Source organism: Papaver somniferum, chromosome 7 (genome assembly GCF_003573695.1).
Source record: "Papaver somniferum cultivar HN1 chromosome 7, ASM357369v1, whole genome shotgun sequence".
NCBI lineage: Eukaryota > Viridiplantae > Streptophyta > Magnoliopsida > Ranunculales > Papaveraceae > Papaver > Papaver somniferum.
This window is the reverse complement of record NC_039364.1, coordinates 192,394,919-192,413,215: the sequence shown is the minus strand read 5'-3', so window position 1 is coordinate 192,413,215 and position 18,297 is coordinate 192,394,919. Positions and strand designations below refer to the sequence as shown.

Here is an 18,297-nt window from a genome sequence, read left to right as displayed (position 1 = left end):
TGAAACTATATAACAATACGTAAACATCTTGTTTTTGTATATTTTTATAGCTACGGATCTTCAACAACTATGATGCTGAGTTGAACACATTCAGAATCACTGGAGTACTTGGAAGTGACGAAGATTTCGAGTAATGTTAAAGAACCAAAGAAATCAAGCATTTGTATGAAAATATACAAAGTTTATTTGTTTTGAAATCCATATGTATTGATAGTTTTGTCAATAAAATTGACAAAGGGGGAGATTGTTAGAGCACTGCTCGGTCGAACTCGCAAGCGTTGCTATCTCAAGCTTGTTTGTCAAGTTTAGTTGCCAAAACTGTAAGTCTTGATTTCTAGTCTACTTATAGATAAGTCTCGGATTAGGATAGTAATTGTATCTGAGCATTAGACTTCATGGCTGTAAGGAACCTCAAGCTCGTCAACGTTATTAGACTAGTCCAGAGACGTTTTAGACGTTAACGACTCGATTAGTTAACATAGATTTTAATTAATAGAAATTAATCTAAAAACGATGTAGTTACGAAAATAGTATCGTTAGATAGGTCTCGAAAAGTTATGCGAGATGGACTACTCGAACGTATCAATCGGATACCAGATGAAGAAGTAATCATCAGATTTGTTGAAGGAAAAAATAGTCAACTTACAACTTAGCCGACCTGGGCTTCCCATATCCAAATGATGGGTTCCTTTATAGATTTCTTTGGTCTTATCTTCACCAAATCGAGAAGATAAACATGTATTCTTCTTCCTATTTCTTCTTCATTCTTCTTCTTCATTCTTATTCTCCTTTCTTCTTCTTCTTCTTCTTCTGCGAGTTTTAGAGAATCAAATGGAAGCTCTCTGATCGACAGTGGGTGGAGAAGATCATGTAGTAGTCGGTGGTGATGGTGATGGTGTCTGCTGTTGAATCAGATTCAAAGGAGTAAGTGATTATGCGGTAGTTGATTGAGCACGGGAAGAAGATGATAGCTTTGTTTCTGTAAATCGGAGTTAGGGTTTGTGTGAATTTGATGATGATATAGTGTTGCTGAAGAATAAATAACCAAAGGGTTGTTGTTGTATCAAGGTTCTGAAGTCGTGTTGATGATGAATCGAAAAAGTTAGAATTAGGGTTTCTCAGGACAACCTCAGAGAAGAATTAAGAGTTCGATTTGGTGATGATTAAGATGAATTAAAGGATGAGTGTTAAAGAACATGATGTGAAGAAGGTTGTTATAGCTTTAATTTGGGGATTTGGTTACAGAGAAGATCGATTAAGAGAATTGCAGAATTAGGATTCTGTTCAAGGGTTTCCGAGAGTTAAAGATGATGATGAGGGTTGGTGGGTTGTTGGTGATCCGAGTTAAGTGAAGAAGGAATTGAATGCAATTTCCAGAGTAACACATATTTGAGGTAATTGTTCTGATGTCATTGTTTGTATAATTTTGTATTGAACTGAGGTTGATGTGGTTATGTATTTGGAATTGAATTGGTGGTGTTGATGTATGAATTGTAGTTAGAAAGTTAAACCTGAAACTGATAATGAGGCAGTGAAGGGATAGAGATGGTGAATATGAAGCTGAGTAATGGATAGTGGTATTGAACTAAGATGAGTTGAAGTAGATTATTGTTTAGCTGCAGTTGTGAGAAATGGAATTGTAGGTTATGAGATTTGGGTTCTGTGTATGCTAACCGAACAATTTTAGAATGGATGAGTGGTTGTAAGTATTATAAATGATCAGTGTTATCTGAATTGAAGCTTAGACACATGAGTTAGGAGGTTTATGAACTGTATATGTGCAAGTAAGAATAAAATAGAGATGGTGATGAAACTGGAATTGAATCAGCTCAGGTTATATGGGTTGTGTAGTTGAGTTTTACTCAGCTGGCTTTGGTGATGCTAAGGCAAAGGTTGTGGTAATGCTTGTGTAATTGTGTTGAATTACAGGGAGAAGCTGAAGTAAGTGGTGTTTCTGAACTGTGAAGGTTGTTGGGTTGCAAGTGACAGACTAGTGGTAGATAGAGATGGAGATAATGTTTGTTTGTATTGAAGATGATTGTATCTGAGTAGTGCTAAGAAGAATTGGGTTTATGTTTGATGTAACTGCTACAGGTGAAGGTTGAGTTGTTTTGGATGTTAGTTTTGGTAAGTGAATTACAAGGGAAATGAACTGTTAGTACTGGTAAGCTCAGGTGCAGGGGTTGCTGGAACTGTAACTGTGGTTAGTGGATGTTATGATCTCAACTGAAGTGCAGATGGAGTCTTAAGGTTATGGTGTAGTTGAAATGGAAATGATGAGGAAGCTGAGGTTACGTTTAGTCTGGATAGACAAAATAGTTGCTAATGAAGTTAATTTTAAATTGAGATCTGAAGTGACAGACCTGAAGCTATAGTTGTAACTTAATTATATCTAGAATTGCAGAGAATTAGTATTTAGGGAATCTGGTGGTGATTGAGTTTAGTGGAATGTGTTGCTAAAAGCTACAATTGCAGGTAATCTTAATTTGTATTATAAATGAAGTTTGAAGTTTATTTAGAATGAGTAAATGAATTGCTATTGAAATGATTAAAGTTGAAATGGGGTTAGAGTTTTAATGAGTACTGAAGCTGTAATAGAGTTTTAAGCCTGTTAGTCATCCCAGTCTGATTATCTGACTGATTATGTTCTAGCTGACTTAGTCAATTTGACTGAGTCAATCCTGTGTTGACTTAGTGATCCCGATTTGTTATCTGAGTTGACTCAGTGGACCTTGACCGAGTTGATTACCCTGGACTTGACCTTGACTGGACGTGGACTGTTAGTTGGCACCTTTGACCGTCAGTGACCGTTAGATTGACCCAGTTGGTCAGGCGTTGTGTAATGGGTTTGTTTAGTGGACTTGGGATTATGATTAGTTATCCTAAAATGATGTTTGGACCCTTATGGTCTGATTTAACCTTTGGCTTCTTCTACAAAGTTGTAGATATTCATAAGACGTACTTAATGGACTATAAAACCAATCTAATTGAATTAGTAAATCTTAGTTATGTGAAAGGTAAAGAATGAGATACCATAAATGGGCTTAGAACCATTAGTTAGACTTGTATGATTCTTGTGTGAGCAATTTTGGTTAGTTTCTTAGACTTCTTGTGCGATTAACAGTTAGTCTATATTAACAACGATCGATTCAAAGGATGAACCAGTGGATTGTGGATCCGAGGTAGGCGTGGCTTGTCATCAAAAGAGGTGGGAATTTACATTTAGCTCTTTTATGATTATTGTTGTTTTCTTTCACAAAAGTTTATGTTTAACAAATTCATGCATAGTCTGATTGTGTATTCCATGCATTGTTTTATTTTAAATTCCGAAAGTACCGTTGATTCTTTTAATCTTTCCATTGTTTGGAAAGGAATTGTAATTCCTTGTTTGTCTTTATGAATTGTTTGGGAAATTAAATTTTCCATTTGATTGTTTGGAAATGAGAATTTCCATCTGTGGTATGTAGGGTACTGCTACTTCATTTACTGGTGCGGGACGAGTCACCATATTATACATTGTTTAGAAGGAGTTAGTTCCATATACATGATTGTTTACCTCTGTGAATTGGTTGTGTTTAGTGTTTAGGGAAAACATGAATTGTTTTCAAATCATTTCCAATGATTGCATGAAAGTTAAATGTTATTCCTACGGGGCACCCCTTTTAGGGATGATGTGCTCACCCATTCCCACTTTCATTTTCAGAGTCAGATCAGAGTTGCGCAGCGAAAGCTTCAAGGGGTTGAATCTGTTTGTTAAATTACTTCTGCTATGTTTATTATATTGTATATTCTATTTGTAAACCAAATGACTATTGTATATGTATCATTTGAGAGAAGTTCTTGTATATATATTTCTGAGCGGGGCTAGTTTTGGGTTAAGTTTTGTAGCAGATTTCTTAATTGAATGTTTAAGTAAATGATTTTTATATTCTTAGTGCCTCTTTATTTAGTTAATCTCTTGGATTAGGCAGCTGCTAGCTTTGAGGGCGCTACAACGGCGTTCATCGATTGAAAACGAAGAACTACTAAGGGGAGCGTGTGGAACTTCATCAACAAAAGGTATATGGAGACTTGAACTCATCTATCACACAATAGTCTATCTACTCTATCACATATTTGAGACAAAAGTCATATATCTATATAGACTTCGATTATACACATTTGATATTTCGAGTTGAGTTTAACTCACTTACATATTTCTCGAAATATGTGGGTAAGCTTTCTCTTTAACCAAGTTTGTTTTATATTCTTGATGAAAGTCAAAAGATGATCATGTGAAAATCGCCATCTAACATCTTACATGATTTGTGTGAGACAGTCATTTGATGTGACTCAGAATGTTTCGTATTGATCATTCAATCACTTGAAAATTGCTTTGAAGCTAATAGTTTGTCTGAGACAGCTATTGTCTTCTTCTAAGAATGTTTCAAAGATTGAAATGGGAGTTTAGAACAATTAAACATGATTGGATATAGCACAGTATGCGTACTTGTCGCAAGTTATTCCAAGTCCGGGAACCATAGTATGCATACCCGTACGCATACTGGTTGGTTAATGAAAGTCCGGGAACTTAGTATGTATACCGGTATGCGTACTGGCGTGAGTTTCAAGTTCCGGAAATTCAACTGAGTTTGGAAGGTATGCGTACCCGTTCGCATACTGGCGAACCCAAACTAAGTCTAGCCACTTAGGTATGCATACCCATTTGCATACTTGAGTAGGTTATGTTCTAAAATCAGATTGTTCATGAACTAATACATTTATATAATAAGGAATGTAATCTTTTGTAAACCGTGGCTATAATGTTCATGAATTGATTCGAGTGAATCAAAATCGATTTTTCTTCAATAGTGTATTGTACACTTCTATGAGGATATAAACAATTGAACAACTCTAGAACTAGTTTCATTTGAGTCATTTGAACTAGTTATGGTTAAGATGAATATGGTTGATATGAAAGTGTTCATATGGCTAACTTCGGTTAACTATTGTTGAGCCAACAAGGTACACACGTTTAGGTACGGTTACTCATATCTAAATGAAGTCACTTTTCATTTGTATGTAACAAGCTAAGTTCAATCTAACGGTTGAAAGATATTAGCTTGATTCTCATCAGGTTTTCATCTAACGGTGAATATTGAATGCTTTGTTACCAAGGTAACATTGATTACAAACCCTGATTTGAAGACTATATAAGGGAGAACTCTAGAAACTGGGAAACCTAATCCCCACACCTCATGTGTGATACTAGTTGCGACTAGAGTCGATTCTCCTTTAGCCTTAGGTTTTTCCAAAACACAGTAGGTTAACGACTTAAAGACTTGATTGGGATTGTGAAGCCAGACCCAACTATTTTCTCTGTAGTTGCGTGTTTTGATCTTGTTATTTTCTATCGTGATTGAGTACTATCTTCTTTAAGATTTGCTCGAGATTTAATCTCCGATAGGCAAGATAAATAGTAGTCACAAACATCTTCGTCTCATCGTTTGTGATTCCATAATATCTTGTTTCGCTATCATATGATTAAGATTATTGTGAGGTGATTGATATTACTAGGCTGTTCTTTGGGATTATAAGTCCGGTGTATCAATTGGTTCTTGTTCACCTTGATTTATCAAAAGACGGAACAAAACTCATGAGTATATCTGTGGGAGACATATTTATTTATTCAATATACTTTTCTGTGTGAGATAAATTGGTTTATCAAGTCTTCGACTTTGGGTCGTAGCAACTCTTAGTTGTGGGTGAGATCATCTAAGGGAATCAAGTGTGCAGAATCTGGCATGTTCCAGATGCGTAAGGAACGTGATTGTACCTTGATCAGTGTGAGATTGGTTAGGGCGCAACTACATTCCAGTCCGAAGTTAACTTGGAGTAGGCTAGTGTCTGTAGTGGCTTAATACAGTTTGGTGTTCAAATATGGACTAGGTCCCAGGGTTTTTCTGCATTTGCGGTTTCCTCGTTAACAAAATTTCTGGTGTCTGTGTTATTTTTTTTTCGTGTTATATTTGTTTATATAATTGAAATATCACAGGTTGTGAGTAAGTTCAATCAATTGTGAATCCAACCTTTGGTTTTTGATTAAATTGATTGACTAAATATTAAGTCAAAAGATGATCATGTGAAAATTGTCTTGAAACAACTTACATGATTTGTGTGAGACAATCATTTGATGTCGATTTGGAAAGTTTCGTATTGATCATTCAATCACTTGAAAATTACTTGAAGACAACTATTGTCGTCTTCTAAGGATGTTTCAATGATTGAAATGGGAGTTTAGAACAATTAACCATGTCTGGATACACCACGGTATGCATACCTAGTATGCGAACTGTATTGTTTTGATTCAAGTCCGGGAACCTTGTTTGTGTACCTAGTATGCGAACGGTTTTACCTGTAAAGGTCCGAGAACTTTGTTTGCGTACCTAGTATGTGAACGGTTCTACCTGAGTTGGGTCCGGGACAGCTGTTTGCATATCTGGTTTGCGAATGGATGGACAAGGCCAAGGTCCGGAGATGTTGTTTGCATACTTGGTTTGCGAACACAGTGGTTAAGTTCTAAAATCAGTTAAGTATGATTCTCATACTCATGAAATAAACATTTATGAATTAAGGAATGTAATCCTTGCAAACCGTGGCTTAATGTTCATGAATTGATTCTTGTATAAGTACTTTGTACAATTACGAATCAATCCTATTTTGTTTCAATTTGTTCATATATATTTTTATCAGATTGTGAACAATTGAATAAATTTATTTGAAACATAATTAAATTCATTTAATTATCTTTCATGATTGATTGATCATCATATTTGATCTAGAAGTGTTAGAAGAATGTGGTTAAGACAAAAGTGTTCATATGGCTAACTTCGGTTAACTGTTATCGAGCCAACTCAATATACACGTTTAGGTATGGTTACCCATATCTAAATGAAGGTATATTTCATTTGTGCGTAACAAGCTAAGACCATCTTTACGGTGGATATTGATTGCTTTATTTTAAAGTAGACTTATCTTGAATCTTAAATTAGGAGTTCATCTAAAGGTGAATATTGAATGCTTTGTTACTAAGCTTTCTTAGCTTTGATTGCAAGCGAACCCTGATTTGAAAGACTATAAAATGGAGAACTCTAGCAACTGGAAAACCTAATACCGGCATTTTCTTGTGTCCTAGTTGCAAACTAGAATCGATTCTCCTTTAACCTAGGTTTTTCCAAAACCCTATTAGGTTAACGACTTGAAGACTTCATTTGGGATTCGTGAAGCCATATCCAACTATTTTCTATGTAGTTGTGTATTCTGATCTTACTTGTTCTATCGTGTTGAGTACTATCCTCTCTAAGATTTGCTCAAGATTTATCTCTGATAGGTAAGATATAAAAAGTAGTCACAAATTTCTTCGTCTCAGACTTTGTGATTCCGCAATAACTTCTTTTACCACCATATAGTTAAGTTATTGTGAGGTGATTGATATTTCTAGGTTGCTCTTTGGGAGTATAAGACCGGATTATCAATTGGTTCCTGTTCACCTTGATTTATCATAAGACGGAACAAAAATTCATAGGTACTTCTATGGGAGACAGATTTATCTATCATAATAGATTTATATGTGTGAGACGGGTTTGTTTATAAGTTTTCGACTTTGGGTCATAGCAACTCTTAGTTGTGGGTGAGATCAGCTAAGGGAATCAAGTGAGCAGAATCCGGTGTGGTTCTAGAGGCGTAAGGAATGGGACTGTACCTTAATCGATGTGAGACTTGGTTAGGGCTCAACTACATTCAAGTCCTAAGTTAACTTGTAGTAGGCTAGTGTCTGTAGCGGCTTAATACAGTTTGGTGTTTAATCTGGACTAGGTCCAGGGAGTTTTCTGCATTTGCGGTTTCCTCGTTAACAAAATTTATGGTGTCTGTGTTATTTCTTTTCCGCATCATATTTGTTTATATAATTGAGATATCACAGGTTATACGTAGTTCAATCAGTTGATAAATCCGACCTTGTTTGTTGAATATAACATGATTGACACTTGGGTATTGGTCTTTGGTACTGTCCAAGTTATTTCTTTTATCAATCAGGCTCATGGATTTCTGTCTGTTTGATTTGCTGATTGGATAGAGAAATAGAAACAAAGCTCTTTGATATATCTCTTGATTGATCTCACTTTTAAGTTGGTGCTCTCTGAATAATATTGGAATTTAGTGATAAGCACGCGAGTGCGACACTTTTATACCCACATTTATACTAGCTAGGTCTCGATATCTCGCTAATAATTATATTTTAGAGCTTTTACAGGAATTACAAGTGAAATTCGATCACCGGACCGAAAAATGACCAAAGTGGATGGCCTTGTATCTTTATATATCAGCACCACTCAATTCACTCATGTGGCACTAAATGGAGTTGGAGCTTAACCGGAGCTTGTGGGCTGGCAAGCCAACAACTTATGGGCGAACCACTTAAGCGATCAGATAGCCAGGAGGTTGAGCAAAGAAATCATCTCTTTGCCAAGCGTGTGAGCTGCACAAGAGAGTAAATGGTGACGTGGCCAGTTGCTGTACCACATTTCTCTTTGTGGTCATCGAAACAGCATCAATTGTTCTGTGTAAAGAAAAAAAGAGAATTTCATTTCTCATAGCTGCTACTAATTCATCTTCAATGGCGAGAGATCGAGACAACATGGAGATGGAAGATGAGAAAAATCAACATAAAGGAACTCAGCAGCAGCAGTATTGGGTATAAATGGAGCTTCTCGAATGAGAAACAAAAGCAGCAATAAGAAGCAATGTATTTGAGGACTTCTACAACATCAATTGAAATTATGTCATCATATGTTTCGGTGGTCAATTGGGTGCCGATTTAGTTGGTTTTAAGGCAAACAGTGATATTATGGGTGATTGCTGAAGTCGCATGTTTCAGTCATGATTTCAAGCAGCCAGTGTTAAACTGAGACGGAAATGGAGATGGGTTCCGGGGGTGTTAGTGGTTGACGTTAAACGGAATCAGAACTTGAAGGTGTTGTTCGATTCAATATCTGGACTCAAGATGGCTGAGATTATAAATGGCGAATGAAATGAAGGGTGATACAGTGGATCTGTAATGCAAAGAATTGGTAGATTTGGGTAGAATCTGATGCGGAGAAACAAATGGGTTTGATGTTCCATAACAACAACATGGAATTGAAGATTGAAATCAGTACATTTACAACAATGAATTTTTAGGAGTGGTAACTATCGATTGAAATGGGGTCTGTGTTCTGTGGCAGTGTTGGATGGATTGAGATTTTTGGAAAATTGGTAGTCTGGTCGAGTTCTAGTGATGACGGTGAAGGCTGGTTTGCACTATGAACTGTTGGTATCCAAAGGAGGAAGAATGATCAGCAAGGGAAGGAAAGTGGCCAAGTTCAATGATGTATTGAGGTCGAATTTTGGGGCAATCCGTGGCTGGCATTAGGGTCTTCTATCAACCCAGATACAATATTGATTGCAGACAAGTTGCAGACAAGGTTGGCTATTGCACGACAACTGGATTACTGCATCGATTCATGGTTGTGGCTGTATGGAGCTCGGTTCGAAGCTGATTGACTGAGAGATTAGATGGCAGTGAAGAAGAAAGATGTTGAATTCCTTGGAATTCAGTGAGAATGTGGGTGCAATGAGATGGGTAATTGACAGGGCAAGGAAGAAGCTGGTGGCTGTTTGGAAGGTTTATAAGTGGATGAGACGGGCAGTTTGTGAAGGGTGCAGTTGCCGGACTCAGTTGCAGTTGCCTGGATTGGGCCTGGCAATCACAGCTCGGTCCTAGTTGAAGTGAGCAGCAGAGCCTACAAATAACCAGCGAAAGGAGAAGAAAAGATAGGCCGTAATCAGGGAAGAAACTAGGGTTTGAGCATTTCCACTCGCTTTTCAATTGTTTAGCTTAATCATTTACTTTATCATTTCTATGGCTTTTAAGAAAGCTATGTCTAGCTAAACTCTACATAAGGGTGAAGGATGAACTTGTAGGTTATTTTACTTATGTTCTCAAACAATGGTTTCAAAAATAAAAGCTTAACATAATGTTTGTGTTTCTCAAAATTGGGTTGATTGTTTTATGAGTTTTTCATGTCTTATGCCATGTATATTTCATAGTTGATTACTAAAACAATAATCCATTTATAACCTTGGTGATATATGATTTATGATTATCCTATGACTATCCATGTCTTGTATGATTAGTACTTAGGGTTTCTACTTTCTAGGTTGAGAACAAACATATTCTTTGATAATTCTTCGATAAATATTGAATGTCACATCTTCCATGTACTAGCCAGGCTTGCTATTATACATGAGTTAAATGAGACCTTTGTGGTAGAACATAGGAAACATTAGCCTACAACAGATTCCCGTAACCTTGACACGTTTATATCCTTGATAACAACCTTTAATAATTCGCTTTAGTTCATTTGTTTGTTTATTTTGTTCGTATAAAATTTTTGAATTCTTCATATTGAAACATCTTTGACTTGAAAGTAGTGAGTATCGATTAGAATCGTGTTTGACACTCCTCGTTGGAACGATCCCTATTTGCCACTATCTTCGTATAGTGCACCGTATACTTGCGGTTAATAAAAGTTGGTTCTCCGACCCATCATTTAGTCCATACATATTACCAACGAATTATTGGGTGTGGTTGTTATACCCCCGCTTTTTCAGAAAATTTATCCCAAAATCGACTTCCGGAGTTCACACACCCTTTTGGTTTGCGTATCAGTTTGCAGACTTTCGACCAAACCTAAGTTCCGGAGTTCACAAAACTTTGTAAGGTTTGCGTACCGGTTTGGAAACTCAAAGACTGTCGCAGGTTCCGGAGTCCACATAACTGGATCGGTTTGCGTACCGATTTGGAAACGCCACCGAGTTCAGGAACATAAAACTATTTTAGTTCGCATACCGGTTTGGATACTCACCCCGGTTTCCGTAACCACAGTTCAAGAATGGTTTGCATAGAAGTATGCACAACGATCCGGTTCACGAGTCACACAGATTTTCATATGATATACATAAAAATATATATGTTTACCACTAATCTGTAAGTCGATATGTATACAGCTACTCCGCTACTTGTACGAATACATGTAATACGGGTTCAGACTTATAACAGTTTTCCCAGTAAAACTGATGCCACTGTCTTGTATCCGAATCAATAGTAGTTATATATTTCTCTAAATCAATTCGAAACATTCCTAATTACATCAATGACACATATCACTGTTCCAGGTTATTTCCGAATGATAAACTTGAATCACGATTTTGATTTCGAACAATAAATTGTCCTTAACTGAAATTCATCAAGTATGAACAATTGTTCATTAAGCTTAGCCATTATATTTCGAAAAATTATCAAGATGAACTTGACTCGGAATTCTTGTCTATGCATACTAGTCTAATTAGTTATGCGACATCGCCTCAGATGATAGAAAGTGAATATAACTTGAGATATGGGTGGTTCAATCTTCACTTACCTTTTGTTGATGAAGTTCTCCAAAACCTTCGATTGATCTTCGCCTTCAAATGGTAGAAAGCAATGATGACTGTTGTAATCCTCTGTTTCTCAACTACATTTATATCCTAGTCCAAGACTTAACTAATTGTAGACTAGAAATCAAGATGTATCTTTGACAACCAAATTCAAGCTTGAGAGAGCAACACTTGTGGGTTCGACCGAGCAGTGCTCTAACAGATAGGCCGGCTAAGGAAGCGAGGAGAAATAGAACCGTTGTTTTCTTTTCTGATATGCTATTTGAGGATTTGGAATCCTCCTTTTTTGCTAGGATAGATATGAGACGACAACCTTTCTTATCTTCTGTAACTCCCTTTAATCTTCAATAAACGTGTGTTTTATCAAAAAAAAAAAAACTCTTGTATCTCTCTACCTCTCTAACCAAGAATTAGTGGTTTAAGCTTACAAATACTTATCAATTTATTTTGGATATGGGCCGAATTTTTAGTGCCGAACTGGGATATTTAGAAAGCATTAAAACGAATTTATGTATTTTTACATTTTCCCTGAGTGCCGCATAATTTACCGAATAGTTGACCGAATTTGCATTTCACCTAACCTAATTATGCGTGCATTTTTATCGGGCCGAATTATTACGGCTCACCGAATTGCTAACCAAGGATTTAACATAAATTAAACATAGAGATCTAACACACAAGAAAAAAGGGCAATAAAGATAATATTGTTTCAGAGATGTGCACATCAACTAAACAGTGGTATTGTATTTAAGGCATAACTCAATGTTGACGAAAGAAAATTGGGTCCTCTTAACTTGTATACCCGTATACATGTTAAGGTGCATTAAATTAACATTTTTTTTGCATTGGAAACAAGATTTGTTTGTTTTATTGTAATGAAAAAAAACAATTTTTTGCATTGGGAACATGATTTGTTGTTTTTAGTGCAAGAGTTATCAATTTCTAGTAGAATAAGACAAAAGAACACAATTTCCAATACAATTAAACAATTATTTATTAAACCTTAACATGTATATTTACTTTATTGGGTTTCGAGAATTTGAGATTAGATTATGACCCGAGTCTCTCGAATACTAATTAATGAGGACACAAAAAAGAAAGTTAAAACAAAGTGTCCAAACGTCACAACAAAAGTATGGGAAGGAATGCAGGATAACTTATTCATTTTAATCTCACCCTAGCTCTATCCCTTAACCATCTCATCAAGCTGCCTTAACTCTGTCTCCCAATATCATAACCCAGTCCCAACGAGTCAACGTTTAAAAGAATACTGGAGTTCAGGCCGTTCAGAGCACACAACATGAGTACTTCATGTTATCATGTTAAAACTGTGTTTTTTTCCTTCATATTCTTGTGAACTTTATTGTTTCTGCTGCCTATTTGTGTATATATATACGAAACATATTTTAGGGTTGCAAGAGTAGGGTTATAAAATTTGCAGCAGCAGCAGCAGTAGTAATGAAGGTCTCTATGAGTGGATTAGTGATAATAATAATGGCTACTGTATCATTGTCAATGATACAATGTGATGCAACACTACACACTGTTGGAGGAACTAAAAATAATGGTTGGAGACCAAATTTCATGAACTATACTTCAGACTGGGCTAGCCATGAAGAATTTTATGTTGGTGATTGGCTTTGTAAGTAATCTTGTTGAAACCCAAGATCTCTTTCTTTCTTTATATACATTTAGCATTTTTATGTTTCATGATATGTTTTGACTCTCTTTTTCTTCATTATGTTGCTTTGCTTATTTTCTAGATTGGGGATTTAGTCTGCCCAAGGTAAATAGGGACCTATACAGCGTTTATGAAGTGAACAAGACAGATTATGAATCATGCAACTCATCACGTCATTTTATCGCGAAAGTGTCTCGAGGAGCAGGACGTGACGTGTGGGAACTTAAGGAACCGAGACCCTATTACTTTATCAGTGGCGGAGGTTTTTGTAAGCAAGGTATGAAACTTGCTGTTTTTGTTAAAGAATTGCCACCACCACCAGCAGCAGCAAAAGCACCGTGGAAAAGTGGGGCTCCAACAATGCCTAATTTCAGTAGTAGCTTATTCACCACTGTTGCAGCAGCAGCACTGGCAGTATTGAAGCTTGGTGTTCATGATTAGCTTATCGTGTTTCCCGTTCATTTATAATCGTCAAACACAGTTACTATTAGTAGAGAAATGCAGAATCTTATTATCTAGTTTTATGTATTGGAAGTTTACTTATGTAGTTGAACTAAGTGAGAACCGGTCTTATGATGGGATTAGCCTTCCCCTACTTTGTTGAACTTTAAGTTCTATAACTAAAGACATTAGTTATGTATTTCTGTTAAGTTTCAACGAATTTGATCAATAATGGTATTTCTGTCATGTTCCTTTACATACTGTTTCTTTACACTCAACACTTACATTTATTATCATCATTTAGAATTGATTTTGACGGCTGATTCTTTTGAGATCAATTGATTATGGAGGTGAATTTAGAAATGTGTTTGAATTCTGTGGACATTGCACTTGTTTGGTATACTGAAATATTTTCAGCATGGTTCAGAAGGCCACTTAAACATAACCAGAGATTGAACAAGAAGGACAGAACACAGAAGTAAATAAATTGAACTAAAGGATTGCTTCACAGTAACCTATAAACACTAGACAGTAGCTAGCCTCTTGCAAGAAATTGACTCATAAGCATTATTGTTTTGCTACAACAACTTAGACTAGAATTTCATAAGGAGTTCTAGACTCTCATTTGTTCATGTTGCAGGTAAGAAATGAAAGGATTATTTTCTAGAGCATCATCCAAAAAGCAAAAAAAAAAGTTAAGAGCATACCACATGGGGATGCCATGCTGAGAACTGAGGCTATGGGCGCAATCTACCTATTCTCAGCTGACGCTGCAGAACAAACTCAAGTTCTTGGAGAAGTTCAGGATGCTTAAGGGAAAGGCTGGATTACCGAAGACGAATCTGAGGACAAGAAAACTGACAAGGATAAAGCAAAACCACCATCCGCCAAGCACAAACACAACTCACCAGCTCCCTAACAACCAACTCTACCACAGGAGAACATATCAGAAGCAAACACCACCACCACTTGTTCATGAGAGCAGCAGCCAAACAGGACTCCATATAGAAGCAACAGCGGTTCCAAATGAGAAGCATTTAGTACTACGGATACCAAATTCAGTACAAAGCTGAACATTATTGGAGCCCTTGAGAATCTTCTTTTCAGGCTGATTCTTATATCTTCTGTTCGAGTAGCTTTCAGTGAAAAGTGAAACAGATTCTTGTTTGCATCTCGGTAAGCTTTGAGTCGGATTTAGCAGCCTCTTGTTTGTCAATAACATTTTGTAAGTTTTGACAATTGAAGCAGTGCTTGTGATACGAATTACTGTACCTTATTTATTGCGCTGATGTTGAGTATTAACAAAATTCTATTCAACTGAAGCAAACGCCACCACCAGACCAGAGACCAAATCTCTTGGCTCTCTAGGCAGTCTTTTTATTCATGTTTTTGATAAGGTGATGCATTCGAAACCTCCGGAACATAAAATAAGCACATACAAAACCAACCAAAAACATATATCCAAATTTTCTTTTTCCCATCTCTTGCATCTCAAATTCTTCTCTATTCCCATATAACACATATACCCTTCTATTATCATTTCTAACAGCAATACTAGAAGCAAATTTCTGTACATTAAGAGCAGTTTCGTCAAGAAACCACACCTTCTGCCCAACTATCATCACTCTTCAATAACCAAGCTGCATGATGTGAAACCACCACCACATCTCCGTTATCTCTAACGGCAATTCCATCAGGGTCCGTTAAATTCTTAGCTTTCCTTATCCGTCATCGCCGTCAATTTTGAACACCTTACCGGAATTTGATTGCACCACCAGTAAGTAACCCTTGCTGACGTAAGCAACCCCATTAAACCCGCAGAAGTCTTTATCAGCTTCTGCTGTTTAGTAAAAGCATCATATCTAGAGAAAATCGACGATTCTCCTTTGTCACTCACTTTCCAGATGAACTTACCAGCTGAGTTCGTTACAAAAGCGTTACCGTTAAAATCAACAGTAACGTCGTAAGCATCGTCGGTTAGAAGAGATAGAAAGAGACGTTGATGAGAACGAAGATCGTAAGAAGCTAAGGTCAAAAGAGGGTTTTTCTGGATGATTGGAACAGCCAGAATACAATGATTAATCTTATCAGTGGTGATACCAACAATTAAGACATTCGCAGGTAGATTGGTATCGTGAATTAAGGTTTCGGTAACACCAGCATCGGAGACGGAGGTGATTTTAGGGGTCGCGCAAAGAACTGACTAAGAAATGTTATGCAGATTGATCCCAAACTATACCGGAGAGATTTTTTGATCTGAAAGTTATGGTATGGTGGCAGCTATGGTCGGATTTATGCTGAAGAATATGATGATGAGATTGGCGAGAGAGAAAATGAGGGTTTTCATTGTGAAGTGTAGATTTTGATTAAACACATAACTTAATCTCGAAGTTCAAATTAACAACCTACAGCAATCCAATCCAACATGGGTTTTAAATCAATTGACCTCCAAAGTGTAAACCCTAGTTTAGGCAATCAAATGAGATCAAAATTCAAAGCTCCATACCTGGGACAGAGTATATTTATTCTAAGTTAAAGAAAATAGACCGAAAAGGAATTTTTTGTTCTTATTTTCTGCGGACTCCTCATGTCAGGCCATCAGGTGTGTATTTGTATATGCGCCCTCCCACTCTAGTTTCAGCAAAACCCAAAACAATTGGAAGCTAAGGGTTGTCTTAGAGCAAGTCCCCAAAGGCCTGAGCCTGACGGGACTTGCTAAACTCTTAAATCAATGGTCGCCATAGAATTCACATCATAAATTACGGGTTCACCTTCATAAATTAGTACACGGCGGTGCACCTTCATAAAGACCTTGCCTTTAAAACACAACCAGACTCACGCACTGGATGCTGGCCAAAACAAACTTCATCTTTTGAAACTTCTCCCAAGGAATATAATACATAAACTATATAGCCTTGGACACCGATACATTTTGGAAGTGATGAACGAACCTATGAAGTTTTAACAAAAAACATACTCCATATTCCTACTTGGACATATATATTCTAATACTTATGTACTTACAAACACAAATTCTACAACTAAAAATTTAAGTTGAAAAGGAAGAAGAAGATGATGACGAGGATGATGATTGTGAAGGGGCAGAAGAAATCTCAACTGAACCATAGTAAATAAGCTCATTAATCATTTCTTGAATGTACTCGTCATCCATACTACCATTATCATGCTTCTCCATTGTCTCATCCACTGTTTCCGGTTTAGGCAACCGCTCTTGTGCCGATGAACCCATGCAACATCTTTGTAACTTGGCCGTTAAAGTAGGCGAAAGAACGCGTGCGTTTCTGAACTCATTTGGATTGTAAGGAAAATTTGTTCTAGCCCTTGATCCACACATCAACCATGCTGCTTCATCATAAGCTCGTGCTGCATCCTCGGCCGTCTCAAATGTCCCTAACCAAATTCTTGTCTTCCTAAACAATAAACAAAACACAAAAAATTGATTAGAGGCATACATTTGTAATAAGACCATCTTATTCACATATGTACTACTAAAAGAGTATATATAATCAAAATTAAGAAGAAAAAAAGAGAGAGAGAGAGAGTATTTATAATCAAAAATTTACATTATAGGGTGTCTAATCTCTGAAACCCAAGAACCCCAATGCCTTTGCCTAACTCCTCTAAATTTTTGAGACTTGGCCATGGTTGATGATGAGAGTTCTGTGCTCCTTGTTTTGTTGTTCTTCTTCTCTTTCAGGTTTTTTGAATTACTTAGAAGCATAAGGAAGAAGAAATATTTCAAAGTTTGAAATGATGAATGGTGCTTTTTGGGGAAGGGCAAGTGGCCTTTTGTAGGTGACTGGTGACCTCATTCTTTTATGTATGATTATACAAGAACTTTGTTTTTTTCTCAAAACACCACTAAGTACCCATACTTAAGATACAATTTTCATGGGTTTTTGGTAATTTTATATGCTGATAAATTTTGGTTATTTTGGTAAGGATATTTTAAACAAAACTAGTGACAAAATCCCTAGGTGAACAAACTAGTGATAAGAAAAAACCGGTCATATTATTTTTAACAAATAAAAACCGTTTCAAACAAAACTGGGACAAAAACCCCAATTCAAATAAAAATTTTAAAATTTAGTTTTTATTTGATTTCTAAATTCCAAAACTGACCTTCCGTATATAAAAACATTTTTCAAAGGAAAGTTTGGCGAAAGAAAACAGTAAAAACAATATTTGTTCTCTCTGAATCCAAACAAATCAGATACTAGTCTAATTACGATTCTTCTTTCCTAGTTTTCTTCGTTTTTTTCAGTTCCATATCTCGTTTAAATTCAAAGATTCGTCATCGTCTTCTCCCAATTTCAATTCAAAGATTCAGAGAGCAATTTTAGGTTTGATTGAAGAACCGGAAGAGAAGCTACAAGTTTTGAGATCTGTTTATTCGAGATACGTAGAAGAATCAAATTCAGTTGTTTATTCGAAAAGAGAAGATAAACATAGTTGTTTTATTCGAGATCTGGTTGCAATTCAGTTTAGCTGAAATCATATTTCCGCTTTTCAAGTTGAAATTGAATCTCGAATTGAAGAATCCAGCTGAACAATCAATCAACTTCGTGTTGATCATCTTCGTCTTCGTATTAATCTTCGTCTTCAAGGAATCAATCAACTTTTCAGGTATTCAATTCTCT

The 18,297-nt window shown here is 36.4% G+C and overlaps 2 protein-coding genes and 1 long non-coding RNA gene across 3 annotated transcripts; 2 read left to right on the top strand and 1 right to left on the bottom strand.

Annotated features, from left to right (window-relative positions):
* The first annotated feature begins 746 nt into the window (after positions 1 to 746).
* LOC113299267 lies at positions 747 to 3,885 on the top strand. Its single transcript, XR_003334755.1, has 3 exons — positions 747 to 2,475; positions 3,125 to 3,208; positions 3,704 to 3,885. It is a non-coding gene; the product is annotated as an uncharacterized LOC113299267 (long non-coding RNA).
* Positions 3,886 to 13,002: 9,117 nt separating this feature from the next.
* On the top strand, positions 13,003 to 13,636 carry LOC113295740 (lamin-like protein). The gene is made up of 2 exons (XM_026544064.1): positions 13,003 to 13,156; positions 13,278 to 13,636. The coding sequence occupies exons 1-2, from the start codon at positions 13,009 to 13,011 to the stop codon at positions 13,634 to 13,636; spliced, it is 507 nt and encodes a 168-aa protein (XP_026399849.1). The 5' UTR covers positions 13,003 to 13,008.
* Positions 13,637 to 16,685: 3,049 nt separating this feature from the next.
* On the bottom strand, positions 16,686 to 17,300 carry LOC113295739 (ethylene-responsive transcription factor ERF003-like). The gene is made up of 2 exons (XM_026544063.1): positions 17,221 to 17,300; positions 16,686 to 17,067 (listed from the first exon to the last, which is right to left on the bottom strand). The coding sequence occupies exons 1-2, from the start codon at positions 17,298 to 17,300 to the stop codon at positions 16,686 to 16,688; spliced, it is 462 nt and encodes a 153-aa protein (XP_026399848.1).
* Between the last annotated feature and the right edge of the window lie 997 nt (positions 17,301 to 18,297).